Raw genomic sequence first — 21066 nt, forward strand, 5'->3', positions numbered from 1 at the left:
TCGTAAACTGAATGACGGGCAACAGAGAATTGAGATATTGCAGCAGCCGAGATTCTGATCCCCAGGGTACAATTGCAAAATTATCATCAACATAAAGACACCAGAGAGTGATAGGAATAGGTAAGTTCAAGAAAAAAATCTGATTCTCAAGTTCCTCCATGGTGATATTGGCCACAATAGGACTAACAGGGGCACCCATAGCTGTGCCCTGTATTTGGCAAAACAAAGAGTCATTGAACACGATCACACCCCCATTAAACACAGATTGAGAATGGTACAAATATCATCTGTAGAGAGCGAGGTTCTATCTCCCAATGTGGTATCCCTGCTCTCGCAGGTAATAGCCTGTTGTACAGGAACAGAAGTGAACAGAGAAACCACATCAAAATCTCTAATAATACGCAGAAAATGCACACTACTGGAAACAGTGTAAACAGTTTTCCCAACAAGGGGTGCTAATAACTTGGCAACATATTTAGAAAGTTCATATGTAGGTGTATGACAACAAGAAACAATGTGCCATAAAGGAATATCAGGTTTATGGATCTTTGGAAGTCCATAAAACTGTGGGAGTCAACAACCTGTCGCATGAAGCTTCCAATGGACATTCTTGGTAATCTTATTAGCTAAAAACTAAGAATGCACAAGTTTATTAACTTTAGATTCCAACTTTTCCAACACTTTCATAGGGGAGGCTTGCACAGTTTCATAAACCTCTCGATTCTGTAATAGAGCAAGGATTTTGCAAATATACTCTGATTTGTCCAGGATAACAGTGCACTGCCCCTTATCTGCAGAGAGAAACTTCGCTCTCTACAGATTGATTGATTGCTGGGACAAGCTTCCATTTGCTGTTGTGGAAGTTGATAGCGTAAATAAATTCAAGAAGAACTTATACAAACTTTTGGAGGGAATGTATAGGTGAAATGAAATGTTCCAGATATGGATAATATAATCAGCATTAACTAAAATTGGTCAGGACATTTGTTAGTTTTACTATTGAGGCATATCTTATAGATTGTAATGTGGTCAATAAGACCTGGTTCTCATGCCCTTGGTTGATAGAACCTACTACTGTTAGTGTGTAAATTGTATTCTGTATATGCTATCCTTTGCAAGTAGTTAACTGTTGCCAAAGTCCCTGTTTCATTTCTAGGTTGTCATGGATCCTGCTGTACAATTCCTTATTTCTTTTACAGAAATTAGCAGAATTCCTATTCACTTTATTTCTCTAAAAAATTATATCTGAAAACAGCATAGCTTGTTTTATATTGAAACTTGGAAATTATATTTCAGAATTTTGAGTCTGGCAAGAGATTATAGCCAACGAAGATTTGTATTTCAGAATGTTGTTGGTGATTATCCTCTTCATATGAAAACTTTATCAAAGATGGAAGTAGAAATCCGTGGGTCTCTCCTTTTGATTTTAGAAGTATGTTTTTTTTTTTTCTACAATTAAATAATAACATTACTCATGTTTTGTGTAAGATATTTTTTAGGTATGTCAAAAAATTTTTAATTTTTTGTCAACATTTTCTTAGATGGACTGCTGTAATGTGACTATGCTTAAATCATTTATTTAATGAAATTTTTCATTTATAAATTTTGTCAACACTGATGTTTTCTATGCATGATTTTTTATGGAAAGTGAATGAAAATGGATTCAAAGGAGCATACATAGTTTTTCAAATAGTTGCAGAACTTTTGAAACAGCTGATGGAGGATGCAGTGACTATGCATATTTTCATGTCTGCATGTGAGGATGTGCATGGATAGTTTATTCATGCATTCTTAGGTTCAAGCATGAATTCCAGTTTATGGAAGGTGGGAAAGGTAAATATGAGTACTATTTGATGGAGTAAGTTGTTTTTTACTTCAGTTTGCACAATGAACAAATTTAGGGCGTAAGCCTCAAGCTATGGAAAAGTCTAGGCTATGTATAAGTATAGTGCGAAAGCATCAATAATACATAGCCAAATCTGAATGAACAGAATATTAGCAAAGCAGTATCATTTTAAGTTATATGTTAGTATTCTCATATTAAGAATACCTTCACAGCGAGTTCCCATGATATTGCACTACTTCGAATAAGTAACGCTTCACCTGAGGAGAAGAGTAATGTTACTTATTCTCAGATAAGTATCATTAGTCTTCTCCTCGGGTGACGCGTTACTTATTCAAAGTAGTGCAATATCATGGCAACTCGTTGTGAAGGTATTTACAATATGAGATATAACTGAAAACATGCCACTTTGCTAATATTCTGTTCATTCAGATTTGTCTATGTATTATTGTTGCTTTCGCACTATACTTATACATAGTCAATGAACAAATATTAAATTTTTGTGCATCTGGAAAGACTTTCTCAGAAGACCTTTCTGAGATGAACACAAATTTCCATGATTGCTTGTTGTTCATATTGTGACATCCTAACATGCACAAATATGAAAATGGCTCACTCTAACGAAGAGTTCACATATCTGCATTTCACAGCCTCCACAAACTGGCTGGGTGCCTCTGTAGCCAGGTGGGCAGGAGCGGCAGTGCATAGCACATGCTTCTTGATTAGACTGGGGTTCGTGCCCGTGACCACCAAATACGGAGGATGCGGAAAGCTCAGGGAATGACCACCACATATCCCCGGAGCAATATGACCTTAGTTGCTAATGCTCCTAAAAACCAAACAACAAAAAACTGGCCGAGCATGCAAGTCTGAATTAATCATTGACTATGTATTTCTATATAGGTCCCTGCTTGCTCAAAGATACGAAAGTGATGATGCATACAATCACTAGCTCCTCTTCTAGAATTGTTCTACATGTTATGGAGCACAATATATGTTGGTAGAAAACATTTTCCTCTTAGTTAAGAGTAACCAGTGCAGTGCTTTGATGATGGTTTCACTTCTTTCCCAGATGAGCATGAGCTAGAATTATATGAAAATCTTGCGAAAATAGCCCACTCTAATGAAGAGTTCACAAAATTGCATTTCATAGCATCCACAAACTGGCTGAGCAATATAATGTGTGTTTGTGGCCAAGCAGTCAATACTGCTCTTAGCTTTATTGGACTAAATTATTTTTAAAAGAACTATAACAATTTTTTCAGTACTTTGTAGTTTTAATATTTATATACTTGTATATCTCAAATTCTATTGTTAATTATAATATAGCTTATAATTATAATAATAGCTTATGCTATTGTTAACGAAAACTATGCTGTTTATGCATGTTCCAGTACTGTACTAAATTACCCTTACCTTATTAAAACTTAACTCTGTTTTTGTAAGTGTCCTAACTTCCAAAGAAACCTAGTCTTGCAGGTGACTAAATATATATTATATCTTTTGCTAGTTTTTTCAAACTTTTTATGGAATTCATTAATATGTTTGCGCAGCTTTTGAAAATTCTAATTTTATATGGAAGCAGCATTATCTGCTAGCTTAGTATTTTTTCTAAGGTATAATGGATAATGCATTGGACTCTGTAGCTGTAAACTATTCAGTTTTGGGTGTAACCTAGGTCAACATGTTTTTTTTCTAGTTTTTTCCCCTCTATTTTATCATGAGGCCCGCCACATTATTTTTTGCGACCCGCCAAATGATTTTTATACTACTGACTACATCAGTGGGAAATCATTCACTAGCTGCAGTGGCACAATAAATAATGAGAGATATAATACTAGACCTGCTGCACTTCCCTGAATCCCCCACCACTCCTTCCCTTCTTCGAACTGGAAACTCTGCAGATGGAAGTAATCGATTTACGGTGCAACAATGAATTTAAATACATTCACGCCACAACATCAAAAATCAACTTTTACAACACATATGTGACAGCGGAAAAGTATCCCAAATTAAGATTTTTTTTACACAAAAGACTGTGAGCACATTTAGATCCACATACGTTTTTGAAACTTTCTTTTCAAAAATGAAATTAGATCCACATTTAGATCCAATACGTTTGTGAAACTTTCTTTTCAAAAATGAAATTCATTAAAAGTAAATCTAAAGCTTCGATAAAAGATGAAAATCTGGAAAATCAATTAAGATGTGCAACTACCAATATTGAAGTAGATTTAAAAAAATTGAGTGATTGAAAAGAAAAGCAAATATTTCATTGATGTAGATATATAATAAAAATGAATGAATAAAATAAATTTTTATGGCATTTGATTTTTTATTTTTAAAAGATTGTTTTATTTATGTGTGTGGCCTGTAATATTGTAGTTTGTCAAGGTGGCCCGCAGAATGATTTGGGTTGGCCGGGCCTGATATATAGGTTTGTTTTTTTATGAATTATCCTGGACATTGAAAACTTTTTTGTTTTATGCTTAAATTCCACATATTGATAATTGTTCCAGTAGCATATATAGCACTGTGTTTCTTGGATCTCTAACAAGCACAGTACTTGTCAGGGTGACATCCCGGCTGGTGTGTCTGATTGTTAACACTTGTTTCATCTTATCTTATTGTAAACAGTTTAGTCCCATATTGGCAGCCATCCTCCATTGTTCAGTAGCTATATAGCTGGTGCCCTGCTAATAGGGTACATACACCACAAGGTGGTAAAGACATTGGAACTGGAACTAAGTCAGTTCATTGCAAGCACAGATTAGAAAATGGGGGGGTCTTCCTGGATTGGAGAACTTCTTATATTTCAGTATCCCTCACTGTTGGATATAATATGTTAATAATAATATAAATTTATTCATTAAGTGTAAAATAATTAAATTTTTTCATATTTTTCATAGCTTATTTTTCAGAAATTTCTAATAATTTATATACTTTTAAATTAGATAGCATATTGGCTTGGTAAAATTGAGTGTGGCAAAAATACTGAAACAGACATCTTCCTGTTGAGACTTATGACTCCAGTTGTGAAGCTATACACAGCCAAACAGGTAATTTTATGATTAATTGTATCCTCCAAAATCAGAATGGAGTAAGCAAAAAGAAAATATCTTTGGAATTTTTGTATACCATTGTATATTATAACATGCTCAAATTCTATATAATCAAATTTTGTATACTGAAACTTTGTACACAAAGTTCAAATATATAGACACACAAAAATATGTGTATATAGTTTGAGACATCAGGTGTTACATATTGCTCTAAATTGAAAAGAACATTAGCATTAGCATTAGTAGAGGCATTTGATGCAAAAAAGCAAGCTAATGCAGCATCAGCCAAAAAAAAAAAAAAAAAAACCCACTTCCACTTCACCCCTCTGTTCGTTCAAAATACCTGTCCAGCTGAGCCTTAAACTTATTTAGGCTATCAACTTCCACAACAAGGGATGGAAGTCTGTTCCACCAACCAACCAACCACTCACTGGCTAAAGGCAAATTTCCGCACGTCTATCCTACATCTGTCTTTCCTCAATTTGAATTTATGCCCTCTCAGGTGATTATTCTGAGCGATAGGAAGAATCCCATCAGCATTGAGCTTGCTCAAACCATTCAATGCTTTATACACCTCTATCAGATCACCTTGCTGGTGCCTAGTCTCCAGACCCTGTAATTTGCAAAACTTAAGCCTTTCTTCGTAAGAGCACCCCTTTGTTCCATTCACTAATCTTGTTGCCCTTCTCTGTACTCATTCCAGCAGCTCTACATCCTTCTTGAAATGAGGCCTCCAGACCTGTATACAGTACTCTAGGTGTGGCCTGACCATTGCCTTATACAAGGGAATAATCACCTCCTTATCCCTGCTAGAAAAATTCCTATATATCATTGACAATACACCATGAGCTACTCTTGCAGCCCATCTACACTGCTCAGAGAACTTCATATCTGCCTGCACAACCACCCCCAGGTCCCTTTCATTCTCTACCACTGTCAGTGTAGTACCACAAAGTTGATACGTTGCTCTGGGGTTGCTGTTCCCCATGTGTAGTACTTTACATTTGTCAATGTTAAACTTCCTTTGACACCTCTCAGCCCATCTGCTCAACCTTTCCAGATCCTGTTGCAGCAGCATAGTGTCAGTAGTGTCCTTGACAACCCTGCCTACCTTTGTATCGTCTGCAAACTTCGACATTAGGGTTGATATACCATCATCAATATCATTTATGAATATAGAAAATAATAATGGACCCAACACTGAGCCCTGAGGGACTCCACTAATAACATTAATCCACGATGAGCAGTGTCCATTGATTACCACTCTCTGTCTTCTCTCCCTCAGCCACCCCTTTATCCACAGCAGCAATTTGCCTCCAATGTCACACTGCTCCAATTTGTGCAGCAGTCTTCCATGTGCAACAGTATCAAAAGCCTTTCTAAGATCCAAGTATATAATATCAAAGTTATTCCCTGCATCCAGTTCCTTTGTGACCGCATCATAGTATCCAATCAAATTGGTCAGGCAAGACTTCCCCTTAACAAAACCATGCTGTGTCCGAGCTATAACTGAAGTCTTGTCTAAATGATCCTGCAGTGCCTCTTTAACTAGTGCCTCCATTAATTTTCCTGGAACAGAAGTTAAACTCACAGGTCTATAATTGCTTGTGTCAGCCTTTGATCCTCCTTCATGAATTGGGGTCACATTTGCACATCTCCAGTCTGCGGGTACCTCCCCTGAGTCCAAGGAAGCTCTCATAATTATGGCTAAGGGTTTACTTACTTCCTCTGCTGCCTCCTTTAATATAACTGGATAGATCTCATCCACCCCAGGTGCCTTTCTTGTGTTTATCTTCAACAGTTTCTCCTCCACTTTACTCTCAGTTATTACAAGATTCTCTAGCTTACTGCCAGAGTTGAATACACCTCTGGCACTCCCCTCCCTGAACAACTCCTCATGTGTGAATGTCGATGCAAAATATTCATTTAGTTTGTTAGCTACCTGAGCAGGATCATCAACAGTTGACCCATCGATATCAAGTGGACCAATCTGATTCATCCCTTTCCTTCTAGAGTTTACATAAGTAAACATATGAGCATTATAAGAGGAATTTACTCTTGAGGGTTAAGAAACATTTGACAGATGTGGCAATATACAAAGATTTCTTAATGTTAATGAAAACTGTGCTGCTTATGCACTTTCCTGTACAGTCAGTCCTCGTATAGCACGATAGTTGTGTTCCTAGAAACCCTCGTGCAATGCAAAATCATGCAATATAAACAACAGGGCCTATGGGAAAAATAGGGTTAGGTGCCAACTACCCAAGATTGAACACACATTTGTAAATAAAACATTACCAAACACAATAAATAATCTAATAAAATACTTACGTTTTTTATTACGGAATAAAATATTGCTAATGCTTTTGCTTCTATCGTAAGCAGACTTGTTTTTTGTTTGATTTTCTACACAAACAGATGACAGCCGTTCCATCTCTTTCAGTTCTTTGTGTCTTAATCTAATGGATTTTAATTACACTTTGAGTTGTTCCTGCTATGAAAGTTCTTTTTATTTTCTCTGCATTCTTTATAATTCTCGGCATTGCCTCATTTAGGTCTGTAGCACGTGCAATATCACATGATCTTTCATTTCGCTCAAAGCGTTTCACAATTTCATATTTTTTCTCTATCGACAGAGGCGGACTGGCCATAAGCCTCACCGGGGAAACCCCGGCGGGCCGGAGGCCGATGTGATTTTGGCCATAAACCATAGTATGAGGCCACTATAAATTTTCCCGGGTAAGAATTTTTGACCCAGTCCGCCTCTGTTTATCTATATTGCTTTTCTTTTTCTCTCTGAATCTGCAGTGTCTTCACCAGGATGCTTCCTTTTCACACCTTTTAAGTATTTTACTCATTATTAGAGAAAAAAAGCACAATTACAAAAGGTGCCTCCGTAGCCAGGTGGGAAGGAGCAGCAGTGCGTAGCACACGCTTCTTGATTAGACCGGGGTTCGAGCCCGTCACCACCAAATACGGAGTATACAGAAAGGTCAGGGAATGACAACCGCACCGGAGCAATATGGCCTTAGTTGCTAATGCCCCTAAAAACCAAATAACAACAACAACAACAATTACAAAACGAGGAGGCACGCTTGATACACATAAACAAAGCTGCGTGCGTGTAGCAACTGAATAAACAACACCGTAAAGGCAGAGATACACTATTAACACCTCACATTTCTAGGGGTTACTACCATAAAATAATAAAATTCCAGTTTCGTTTCTGCTAGTGGAATCTGTTATAAACTGGTAGTAAACTCGATTTAATTGCATTTGCGATAATACCGATAGCTGGAATTGTGTTGGTTTTTACATTATTATGGTGAAATGTGTTTCCCCTTCACTGATATAAAAAACAAATACATTTCCAGAATCTTCTCTTCATTGCTATCGTGTTGCGTTCGATTGGGGTGATTCTGCGTTCGTCTGCCATTTCTTGTAAACACAAAGGCGAATCGTGCAAAAGCGAATTCGGTTCGTGTTATATAAGATATCATTCCCCTATTTATAAATCGTGTATGATCGAATTCGTGTGGTGTAAACACGTGTTATACGAAGACTGACTGTACTGTACTAAATTACCCATACATCATTAAAACCTAACACTTGTTTTTTTCAAGTTCCTCAACTTCCACAGAATTGAAGTCTCGCAGGGCGATTTCTATAACTGACCTTTAGAAGCTGAAGCTAATTGAGTCGTGTATGAATTTTTCTCATTGAAGTTGTTAATTTATTTTTTTATGATCAAATACAAATGGCTGAAAGATGCTCTAAGGATGTTGTTTTCAAAAACCTCTGTTAAATAATCTAAAATCTAATGACTGCATTAGTGAAACTTGTTTCAGTAATGCAATCCTTATTTTCTTGCCCTATACAAGGCATGGAGAGTCCCTGTATTGATATTAGAATTGGGACAGGATACAAGAAAGCAAAGCCTTGAATGGTTTGAGCATGCTCAATGCTGATGGGATTCTTCCTCTTGCTCAGAATAATCACCTGAGAGGGCATAAATTCAAATTGAGGAAAGACAGATGCAGGATAGATGTGAGAAAATTTGCCTTTAGCCAGCGGGTGGTTGGTTGGTGGAACAGACTTCCATCCCTTGTCGTGGAAGTTGATAGCCTAAATAAGTTTAAGGCTCAGCTGGACAGGTATTTCAAACGAACAGAGGGTGAAGTGGAAGTGGTTATTTTTTTATTTATTTATTTTATTTTATTTTTTTGGCTGATGCTGCATAAGCTTGCTTTCTTGCATCAAATGACTCTACTAATGCGAATGCTAATATTTATTATTGGGTATAATGCATTAGAATAGTTTATTTCTTGATGAATTACACCTGCAAAGAAAACATATAAAGATATGATTAAACAAACAATCCTTTTATATAAAATATGCCAAGCACCAATTTTTTTGGTTCACAAAGGATTACTGCCATTGGAATTCCTTACACACGGAATTTGCAGCCTTTACGCAACCATGGTTATTTTGCCATATTTTTAAGATAAGTAATGCCAGCATAGGATGGACCATTTTGAAATCAAAGCTTTTATTCCAAAAATACTGAATGCTGAATAAAATCTACCAAGTGCCAGCATGTGTTTTTTTTTGGCATGCCAGCTTGATGTTAAGAAATGAATTGCACATTTTACCAATCATCCCAGGGGCTCAGATCTGGTGAGTATGGGCTTGGCACACCCGGCGTCCAGAGCTGGATATCATCATTCTTCTCTTTCTTGATGATTCCTTTCTACTTCTGACTCTCTCCTCTCTCTCTCTCTCTCTCTCTCTCTCTCTCTCTCTCTCTCTCTCTCTCTCTCTGTCACTCAGGGTAACTCGGGAATTTTTTTTTTTTTGCTTTTTTTGGCTGGTACAGCATAAGCCTCAGGCTTCCTTGCACCATATAGATAATAATAATAATAAAAGATACAGCTTTTGTAGCATCAACCTCACCCAAAGCCATCTTCATTCTAATTCCATTGGTTATCTGTGTAATCCCTCTTAGAATTTACACAAACTTTCCATCTGAAGTAAGTGCTTTTGGTTTTATAAATAAATAAGAATGAGGTGGGGAAGCAATCTGGAATTTCTATACATGGAAATAAGTGGAACAGTGATCCATGCCTTATTCAACCATGCATTTGATTATTCATGTAGAGATTTTTTTCCTTATGTTATTTAACTTTTTTCCCCTTGATGATGTGCTTTTTTCTTTTTCTCTTCTCTCTTACAAGGTGTTTGTTGATTGAATGTTAGCTTGATGTAAAGGGCAAAACAATAGAGATCATAGTAATTATTTTTATTTAAAAAATAAATATACCATGAGATTTCAATGCAAGAGCTTTGCTTTCATCGAAATAGCAAATGAGTGTCTGTCACCACACTGTTTTTTCTGCTCTGTGTGGATCTTTTAGTCATAATATGTCAATTAAACATGCGCATTGTTTTATATGTATGCAGATTAGAACCAATATTAGCATTAGCATTAGCATTAGTAGAGGCATATGATGCAAGAAAGCAAGCTTATTCAGCATCAGCCAAAAAAAAAAAAAAAAAAACCCCACTCCCATTTCACCCCTCTGTTCGTTCGAAATACCTGTCCAGTTGAGCTTTAAATTTGTTTAGGCTATCAACTTCTACAACAAGTGATGGAAGTCGGTTCCACCAACCAACCACCCGCTGGCCAAAGGCAAATTTCCGCACATCTATCCGACATCCGTCCTTCCTCAATTTGAATTTATGCCCTCTGAGGTGATTATTCTGAGCAAGATGAAGAATCCCATTGGCATTGAGCATGCTCAAACCATTCAAAGCCTTATACACGTCTATCAGATCACCTCGCCGGTGCCTAGTCTCCAGACTCTGTAATTTGCAAAACTTAAGCCTTTCTTCGTAAGAGCAACCCTTTGTTCCATTCACTAATCTTGTTGCCCTTCTCTGTACCCGTTCCAGCAGTTCTACATCCTTCTTGAAATGAGGCCTCCAGACCTGTATACAGTACTCAAGATGTGGCCTAACCATTGCCTTATACAAGGGAATAATCACCTCCTTATCCCTGCTAGAAAAATTCCTGTATATCATTGACAAGACACCATGAGCTACTCTTGCAGTTCGTCTGCACTGCTCAGAAAACTTCATATCTGCCTGCACAATTACCCCCAGGTCCTTTTCATTCTCCACCACTGTCAGTGTAGTACCGCAGAGTTGATACGTTGCTCTGGGGTTACTGTTTCCCATATGTAGTACTTTACATTTGTCAATGTTAAACTTCATTTGCCACCTCTCAGCCCATCTGTTCAACCTTTCCAGATCCTGTTGCAGCAGCATAGCGTCAGTAGTGTCCTTAACGACCCTGCCAACCTTTGTATCATCTGCAAACTTGGACATTAAACTTGATATCCCATCATCAATATCATTCATAAACACCGAAAACAACAACGGACCCAACACTGAACCTTGAGGAACTCCACTAATAACATTAGTCCACGTTGAGCAGTGTCCATTGATTACCACTCTCTGTCTTCTGCCACTCAACCAACCCCTTATCCATAGCAGCAATTTTCCTCCAATGCCACACTGCTCCAATTTGTGCAGCAGTCTTCCATGTGCAACAGTATCAAAAGCCTTTCTAAGATCCAAATATATAATATCAAAGTTATTCCCTGCATCCAGTTCTTTTGTGACTACATCATAGTATCCAATCAAATTGGTCAGGCAAGACCTGCCCTTAACAAAACCATGCTGCGTCTGAGCTATAACTGAATTCTTGTCTAGATGATCCTGTAGTGCTTCTTTAACCAGTGCCTCCATTAATTTACCTGGAACAGAAGTTAAACTAACAGGTCTATAATTACTTGTGTCAGCCTTTGATCCTCCTTTGTGAATTGGGGTTACATTTGCACATCTCCAGTCTATGGGTACCTCCCCTGAGTCCAAAGAAGCTCTCATAATTATGGCTAGGGGTTTGCATACTTCCTTTGCTGCCTCCTTTAATATAACTGGATAGATCCCATCCACCCCAGGTGCCTTTTTTATGTTTATCCTCAACAATCTCTCCTCCACTTTCCTCTCAGTTATTACAAAATCATCCAGCTCACTGCCAATGTTTACTTTACCTACATCATTCTCCTTCCTGAATAACTCCTCATGTGTGAATGTAGATGCAAAATACTCGTTTAGATTGTTAGCCACCTGAGCAGGATCGTCAACTGTTGAACCATCAATATCCAGTGGACCAATCTGATTCATCCCTTTCCTTCTCGAGTTCAAATATGTAAAGAACTCTTTTCTGTTTTTCTTTGCATCCTTTGCCAAGGATTTTTCGTAGTCTGCCTTTGCCTGCCTAATCTCCTTTGTGACTTGGTTACAGACCAACTTATATCTATCATAATATACATAGAACCTGTTTCAACAAATAAAAAACAAAAACTAATATCAGATTATTTGCTCTAAGTTAAAGTTATCTTTTGTTCTTGTTTTAAAAACTGTATCATTCTATAGATAAATTTCTCTTTTAGGTGTGTGTGTGTGTGTGTGTGTGTGTGTGTGTGTGTGTGTGTGTGTGTGTGTGTGTGTGTGTGTGTGTGTGTGTGTGAAACAAAAATAAAATCAAATACACTGCTTGTAGTGTGAAAATATCATACATCTACGCCCATAACCAGCCATTCACAGCTAAATGTGCATACTGGAGAGTGAACATTTCAAATCAAAGGTGGGGGAAAATTTTAATTTACAAATCATAAAATCTAAATAGTAATATTTTGTCACATTTTAACATCACATTGAAGAATTTCAGCCCAAATTTGCCACATGGCAAATCACCTAAATCTAAAAAAAGCAAGACCGACCCCCCAGTGCATTTTAATTGAAACACTATATATAATAAAGTAAGGGATGTAAATGCAAGATACAGGAAGATCATAATTTATATTTATATATTATAGAAATATAAAAAAATAATATATATATATATATATATCACAAATATACAGGGTGTTTCAAAAGTGATGGTCAATAATTTAAAGGTGAACTGTACAGACTACAATATTCAAAAAAAAAGTCTAGTAAACATGGGTCCATAAGTGAATCGTTTTTGAGATATTGCACATTTCTAGTTGGGATCCACCACTGACTTGTTTATTTAGGTTAGATTATGCTCATTCTCTCTCTCTCTCTCTCTCTCTCTCTCAATGCTCTGAGATGTAGCAGGCATACTAGTACTTGTCAAAGGATAGTCAACAGGGAAAGAGGTTACAGCAATGAAGAGTAGTTAAATCCTATGGATTTTTGTATCTGGGGTCATGTAAAAAGCTTGGTGTACACTTCTGACATTAACACAGTTGAGGAATTTGTAGTGTTGAGATGAAGGAACCTTTTGGCAAATCAGAAATGACCCAGGAATGCCTGCAAGGATTCGCAACTCAAAGCAGAGAAGACTACAAAGCTGCGTACAGATGCAAGAACAGCATTTTGAACACCTGTAACATGTAACATCTGTAAAATCCTATGGTGTTAAAACCAAAAATTAAAAATGTATTATCTTATGTTTAACAAAACCACCCTTAGCAAAGGATTCACAGCCTTTTCTAAACTAGTGCTCCATAGTCAGTAGTGGATCTTAACAGAAAATGTGCATTATCTCGAAAATGGTTCATTTGCGGCCCGATGTTCGCTGGGACTTTTTTACTTATTTTAGTTTGTACTTTTCACCTTTAAATTATTGACCATCATTTTTGAAACACCCTGTATATAGAATACATAAATGTACAGTAGACTCTCGATTTTCTGGGATAGATGGTAAAAAACAAATCCTGGATAATCAATTTCCCGGTTAATCCAAAAATAAAAAAGTCCCCGACACACGTAAGGGATCCGTTCCAGGACTTCTTACTTTGTCAAGTTTTACGTAACTCGGGAATGACTAATAACATATTGCTACTACAGTGTATATTATTATTGAAAAATCTGAATTCCTCGCGATACTTGTTATACATCCTTATAAGTTTAATTTTCTCATCCAAATCGATGGCTTTCCTTTTGCTGGTAGAATTACTAGTAGCTCTATCACTTATTCTTTTAGTCAGCACCATGATAACGGTTAAAACGAAATTTTCTGAAAAGAACTTCACAGTGTTAAGGGTTAAAGGGGAAAACACACTATTATCACCTCACGCGAACTCACATTTTACTAAAGCACATTTCTGGAGGTCACTGCATTTAAACAATTTGCACCTTACAGATTACTGGGCTTTTCCGTTCTTGCATCTAATTATAAACGGGTAGTAAACGCGAACTTATTGCATTTGCGATAATACCGATAGCTGGAATTGTGTGGGATTTTACGTTATTATGGTGAAGTGTGTGTCCCCTTCACTGAAATCTTGTCATATTAAAAAAAAAACAAAAAAAAACCATAAATAAATTGTAAGAACCTTCTCTTCTTTCCTATATTTTTGCTTGTTACTCCGTATCTCACTTGTGCAATTTCTGCATGCCGTGATTGTCGTCACTGATTGCTTATTTTATTTATTTATTATTTTTGTTTTAAATTTTACAATCCTAAAAAAAAAAATTGAGCGAAAAAAAATTTACATAAATCCATAGTTGAGTAAGTCAGGAACTTACTGTATCGAAAAATGTTCAGCAACCTACGTAAAAATCATGGCGATAGATAAAAAACGAAAAAACTTACTGCGTCCCTTTATTTTTTGCGATGTCCATTTTAAGTCTAATAGCTTTCCTATATTTTTTTACAATGCCAATTTTATATCTAATAGCTTTCCTATATTTTTTTCCGATGCCAATTTTATATCTAATAGCTTCCCTTTATTTTTTACGATGTTGCGTATGGTTTGGTCACCACCATTATAATGGTTCTTTAGAGATTTAACGGATGCACCGTTTTCAAACTTTTGAATAATTTCAAGTTTTTGTCTGAAAACGCAACTCTTTTGTGTTTAGCGATTAACATTTTCGCAATTTCTAAACAAAAAAAAAATTTTTTTACTATAAAAAAAAATTCTGACATCCCTGACAAAAATAACGAAACAAAATTTGTCCTTTTGCACTGCAGCGGAACATAACAATCGAGCGACGCACTAAAACAAACTAAACATTTGGTCACTTTTTTTTTTTTTGAGCGGGGGTTGCAAGATAATAGATACACTAATTTCCCAATGACGACTTATAATGCCGCTTATTTACGACTTGCAAAATGTCAGTTTATACCTATTCTAGTTATTACTTGAATTTTTTTATTTCTGGTTGATTTTTTTTTTTTTTATTATTTTTTTTATTTGGAGTCTTGAAGTGTCCCAGTTAATCCGATCCTGGTTAATCAAGAGTCTGCTGTATATCTCACTATGATATATATATAAAAAAGCATGCACATCCTATTATAGAGGTATTTTTAACTAAACATAAGCTGCTGATTGTTAACAACACAGGTGCATGCACGCACAGTAAAAGTGCATTATGATGAGAATTAAAACTTATCAAAACTATGACCAGTGATTCATTTTTAATAAAACTGTGCTTTACATTATGGTTGCAATGACAAAGAGAGTGCAATTAATTTACTTTTGAAAAGTACTGAGAGGTAGCAGCTATATAAACTTGCCTACTTGCATCTTGCCACTACTACTGTCTCAAAATTCTGAACCCAAAAGTCTCAAATACATAGTAGAAAAAATGCATTGTGTTATTAAACTAATGCATTATTTTAACAATAAAAATGCATTTTATTGTTAAACTAATGCACATATATAATTTTAGTTTTGCAACTCTAAAAAAATGTGCAGTTTACTCTTTATATATTAAAAACTCATAAATTTATGAATACAATTGGTTGGTTTTTCTTGGATACCATGTACTGTACATACACCTATAATTTGACTACAGTTTGACTTATTTCATTTATTGATGCTTATAAATAGAGAGAATAAAAAAATTGTTTTAATAATTCAAAATTTTAATATGCTTGCTGCCAGGAGAATAACTGCCACTGTTCATTCAACTGAAAAATCCAGTAAGTAATAGTTACTTATTAACATTTAATAATTATTAATTATTAAAAATGCAAAATGAGCTAATTATAATTAGCCCCATTTTATGCATTGAATAAGATTTTGTACTGTCTCAGAAAATGAACTGAAATTAATAAAGTTAACCAATAAATGGAATTTAAGGATAAATTTTTTAGGAAGAGGTAATTATAAATTTCAAAATAAGCAAAACAAATTAATTTTTTTATAACAGGCTATGGCTGTAATATCAGAAGGTTTAGAAGCCTTTGGTGGACAGGGTTATATGGAAGATACTGGTCTCCCATCTCTGTTAAGAGATGCTCAGGTAATAAAGATGTATTAAAATGCACAGTTAAATAAATATATATATTTTAGAATACAGTTTTAATAAACATACAGGGGTATAAAGTATTTTTTTTTTTAAATAATTGTTAATTTTGGAAATTGTCTACAAAAATAGCTAATTCTGATAGTTTATTTATATTTAAAAAAACTTCTGCACCTGGTCTCCATTGTTTTACTCCATGCTAAAGGAGTTTTTAGGTTTAGAAAATAGATATTACAATAATAGCAGATACTATTTACTGAAAAATTAATCTGAATTAAATATTATTGCGGAGAAAGGAGGCAAAGTAAGGGTACTTAGGCATCACGTTGGTTATCAAGAATAAACCAATCAAATATAACTATAGAAGATTATTTAGTCTCAACTGTGTCTACAGTAATATCAGGAGTGTTGTCAATAAAATGGCTGAATTTGAACTCCTGGTTACAACAACTAATGCTGATATAATAGGGCTAGCAGAAATGTGGTGCTACCCAGAAATTGGTAATGACAAGTTCCACTACAGTATGTATAATATTTTTAGGAAAGATAGGGAAGGCAGAAGGGTCACTCTTCTTATCAAAATCAGCCTGAGTGCGAAAAGAGCTTTTGCTGAGTCTGAAGTTACATCTTCTAGCATAGAATCTGTGTGGTGCGAGTTAGTTGGTAGCAAAGGAACAATGAGAGTGGGAGTAATCTACAGACCAGAAGATTGTGAAGAATATGATGGGAGTCTTTACATTCAGATGGAATGGGGAAGCAAGTATGACTGTCCTATTATGGGTGACTTTAATCTGTCCCAGAATGATTAGAATAGGTAGGAGGGAAACTCATGATGGGGAAAAGCTTTTTTAAATAAACTGGATGATTATTATTTGTACCAGCATGTTAGAGGGGGTGATGAGAATATTCTTGAACTCATCATTACTAATGAATCAGATGACATCACAGGGCTTAAAAGTACAGGAACCACTGTTAGGAAGTGATCACGCAATCATCAATTGGAAGATGAAAAAAGATGTTGTAGTAGTTAAAGGTAATGGCATGGGTTTTAACTTCAGAAGAGGGGACTTTGACAGTTCAAGGTGCTATATGGCATCTGTGAATTGGATGGATTTCTGAGGGAAGCAGTAGTAGTAGTAGTAGTGGCATGTGATGCAAGAAAGCAAATGTATGAGCTTATGCAGCATTAGCCAAAAAAAAAAAAAAAAATCACACCATTCCCTCCAAATGCCTGTCCAGTTCCTCCTTAAATTTATTCAACCTATCAACTTCCACAACTACAGATGGAAGTTTGTTCCAGCAATTAACCACCCGCTGGCTAAAGGCAAATTTCCGCACATCTATTCTACATCTGTCTTTTCTTAATTTGAATTTATGCCCCCTTAGATTCGTAATCTGAACAAGTGGAAGGATCCCATCAGAATTCAGCGTGCTCAACCCATTCAAAGCCTTATACATCTCAATCAGATCACCGCACAGGTGCCTAGTCTCCAGCCACTGCAATTTGCAGAACTTAAGCCTCTCTTGGTAAGAGGATCCCTTCATTCCCCTCACCAATCTTGTTGCCCTTCTCTGTACACGCTCAAATAAATCTACATCCTTCCTAAAATGAGGCCTCCAGACCTGTACGCAGTACTCAAGCGTGGCCTGACCATTACCTTATACAGAGGGATAATCACCTCCTTTTCCCTGCTAGCAAAATTCCTATATATCATTGACAAAACCCCATGACCTGCCCTGGCAGCCTGTCTGCATTGCTCAGAGAACTTCATATCTGACTGCACAATTACTCCCAGGTCTTTTTCATTTTCTACCACCTTAACTGGATAGATCCCATCCACCCCAGGTGCTTTTCTTATGTTTAACTTCAACAATTTCTCTTTCACTTTGCTCTCAGTTATTACAAGATCATTAAGTACCCTGCTACAATTTGATAACCTTCTGCCATTTTCAAACCTTAATAATTCCTCACGTGTGAATGTAGATGCAAAATACTCATTCAGTTTGTTTGCTATCTGAGCAGGATCGTCAACAGTCGAACCATCCATGTCAAGTGGACCAATCAGATTCATCCCCTTCCTTTTAGAGTTTATATAAGTAACGAAATCCTTGCTATTTTTCTTAGCATCCTTTGCCAAGGATTTCTCATAATCTGCCTTCGCCTGCCGAACCTCCTTTGTGACCTGATTACAGATTAACTTATATCTGCCATAGGCTTCTGAGTCGCTTGATAATTTATATGCATCCCATGCATTTTTCTTCTCTGTTACGAGTCTCATTAGTTCATTTGACAACTATTTAGGCCTAAACCTTGAACAATATTTCTTAATAGGTATGAAACTTTTTTTTTTTTTTTATGAGAACCCCAAACACGAGAGGTATTATAACCTATAGTACTTAGTACCGTGCTTGGGTTGGAGGTTGAGAAGACGAAAGAAGATATTTGTTGATATTGGACTTGAACTTCTGTAGATTGTAATTTTCAGGAAATACGTATGAAGGAAGGTTGTTCCAGAAAACGGCAGTTGAATGAATAAATGAGGAAGATGAAAAGTTGGTTCTGTGGGTTTGAAGTTGGACAGTAAATGGATGTTGGCTGGTGGCGGCACGTGTTCGGACTGTTTTGAAAGAGACAGCGGGAATTATAGAAGCCAATTCAGAAGAACAGTGCCCATGGAAGTATCTGTAGAAGAGGCATGCAGCAGAAGCAGTGCATCTATGAGACAGCGAGTGGAGAGACTCTGTTAGAGATGAATCATTAATTAACCTAACTGCCCTCTTCTGAATGGAATCAAGAAGCCTGAGAGAGGTTTTGGGGGCACCACCCCAGATGTGGGAACAATATTCCATGGCAGGGCGGATTTGCGATTTATACAGAGTGAGCAGCTGTTTGGGAGAAAAGTAACGCCGAGAGCGAAAGAGAAAACCAAGTTTTTTAGATGCAGAGGAAGCAATATTTGTAATGTGCTTGTGCCAAGAGAGATTAGAAGTCAGGGTAATCCCCAAAAGAGATATATCATTTTGCCTAGAAATCGGAGTGTCACTAAAGATAAGCATAGGAGCAGAAGAATCCTTTTTGCGAGATATAAGACAAGATTGAGTTTTAGAAGGGTTGAAATCAACTAAGTTGTCTTTGCCCCACTGGAGAATTACCTGAAGATCGGCATTTAAGGAATTGGCAGCAGATTTTCGAGAACTTGTAGCTGATTGAGCTGGACAAGGTTTCTCAAAATGGAAAGTTGAATGCAATGTGCTATCATCGGCAAAACTATGGATAGGATTTCCAGTCAATGGAAGAAGGTCATTGATATACAAGAGGAAAAGAGTGGGGGAAAGAACTGAACCTTGGGGGACACCGGCATTAGTGGAGAAGTTAGAAGACAGAGAGCCATCTACCATCACCCTCAGTGAGCGATCAGAGAGAAAACTGGATAACCAATTACTAAAAACAGTTGGCAAACCATAAGATGGAAGCTTGTTTAGAAGACCTTTATGCCAAACACGATCAAAAGCCTTTGAGATGTCAAGAGCAACTACTTGTGTTTCACCGAACCTTTCCATTGAATTAGTCCATAAATGGGTAACACAAGCCAGAATATCACCAGTGGATCGACACTGACGGAATCCATACTGGCGATCGTTGATCAGACGGAAGGTTTCTGGGTAGTTTAAGAGTTGGCGGTTAATTGATTTCTCCATTACTTTAGAAAGAGTAGAAGTAATTGCAATGGGACGATAATTGGATGGGAGGGATTTCTCACCCTTTTTAGGAACTGGCTGGATATGAGCAAATTTCCAAGCAGAAGGAAAAACACCTTTGGAATAAGAAAGTGAAAAAAGGCGGCAAAGAATAGGAGTAAGTTCAGGAGCACAGGTTTTGAGAACAAGTGGAGAAATACCATCAGGACCTGGAGCTTTCTTAGCATCAAGATTCATCAAAATCCTTCTGATATCCTATTGACGGAAGACCACAGGAGGCACTGAATGGAGCGTGTTAGGAATGGTGGGAGGTGTTTTACCAAGATCATTAATACATGAGATGGAAGAAAAATGGGATGCTAGCAGGTCAACTTTATCCTTGGCTGAAGTGACAACAGAACCATCTGGTTTGGACAGAGGTGGGAGCAGAGATGGGCAAAAGTTGCGGCCAATAGCTTTGGCAAGAGACCAGAATGCTCGGCTACCATTAGGGCAAGAAGCAAGTTTTCTACTCTTAGCCTGTTCAAACTCTAGTTTGGACTGATTAATAACTGCTTTACAATTGTTGCGAGCTTTGGTGTAGGCAGAAAATGAAACTGAAGAATTAGAAACAAGCCAATTACGATATGCAACATTCTTCTCTTGGACAGCCTTAGCACATTTATTGGAAAACCACGGTTTAGATAAAGCACGAGATTTTAAAGTGGAGTGTGGGATAAAGGATTCCATTCCTGCAAGAATAATTTCACTGACACTATCTGAGCAAACGTTGACATCAGAAGTTTTGAAACAGTAATCAGACCAAGGAAAAGAAGAAAAGAAGTCTCGCAGGTCATCCCATTTTGCATTCTTGTAATGCCAAACAATACGAGGTTGGGAATAGCCATGAGATAAAGGTTCCATTGGAGAAGAGGCAATCACCAAGTTGTGATCTGAAGTGTACTTAGAAGGGTTGTTTGTGAGAAAAAGATCAAGCGTATTGGCTGTATGATTAGGATTGTCCGGTATTCTTGTAGGTAAATGAACAATCTGTGCTAGGTAATTAGTAATTGCAAAAGCCTCAGCATCTCGACCTGCTGGGTCGGTGTGACTAGAAAATGGAAGCCAGCT

At 36.8% G+C, this 21066-nt stretch overlaps 1 protein-coding gene across 1 annotated transcript in view; it reads left to right on the forward strand.

The window, feature by feature from the left end:
• LOC150075766 (acyl-CoA dehydrogenase family member 11-like) overlaps positions 1–21066 on the forward strand; it is a 127990-nt gene that overhangs the window by 84463 nt on the left and 22461 nt on the right. The window contains exons 8-10 of the mRNA XM_090387877.1: positions 1297–1436; positions 4802–4902; positions 16162–16254. Coding sequence (XP_090244003.1) covers positions 1297–1436; positions 4802–4902; positions 16162–16254 — 334 coding nt within the window. The remainder of the gene's footprint in view (positions 1–1296; positions 1437–4801; positions 4903–16161; positions 16255–21066) is intronic.

The sequence above is a fragment of the Mastigoproctus giganteus genome, chromosome 13, assembly GCF_048544385.1.
Source record: "Mastigoproctus giganteus isolate SK-2022 chromosome 13, ASM4854438v1, whole genome shotgun sequence".
Lineage (NCBI taxonomy): Eukaryota > Metazoa > Arthropoda > Arachnida > Uropygi > Thelyphonidae > Mastigoproctus > Mastigoproctus giganteus.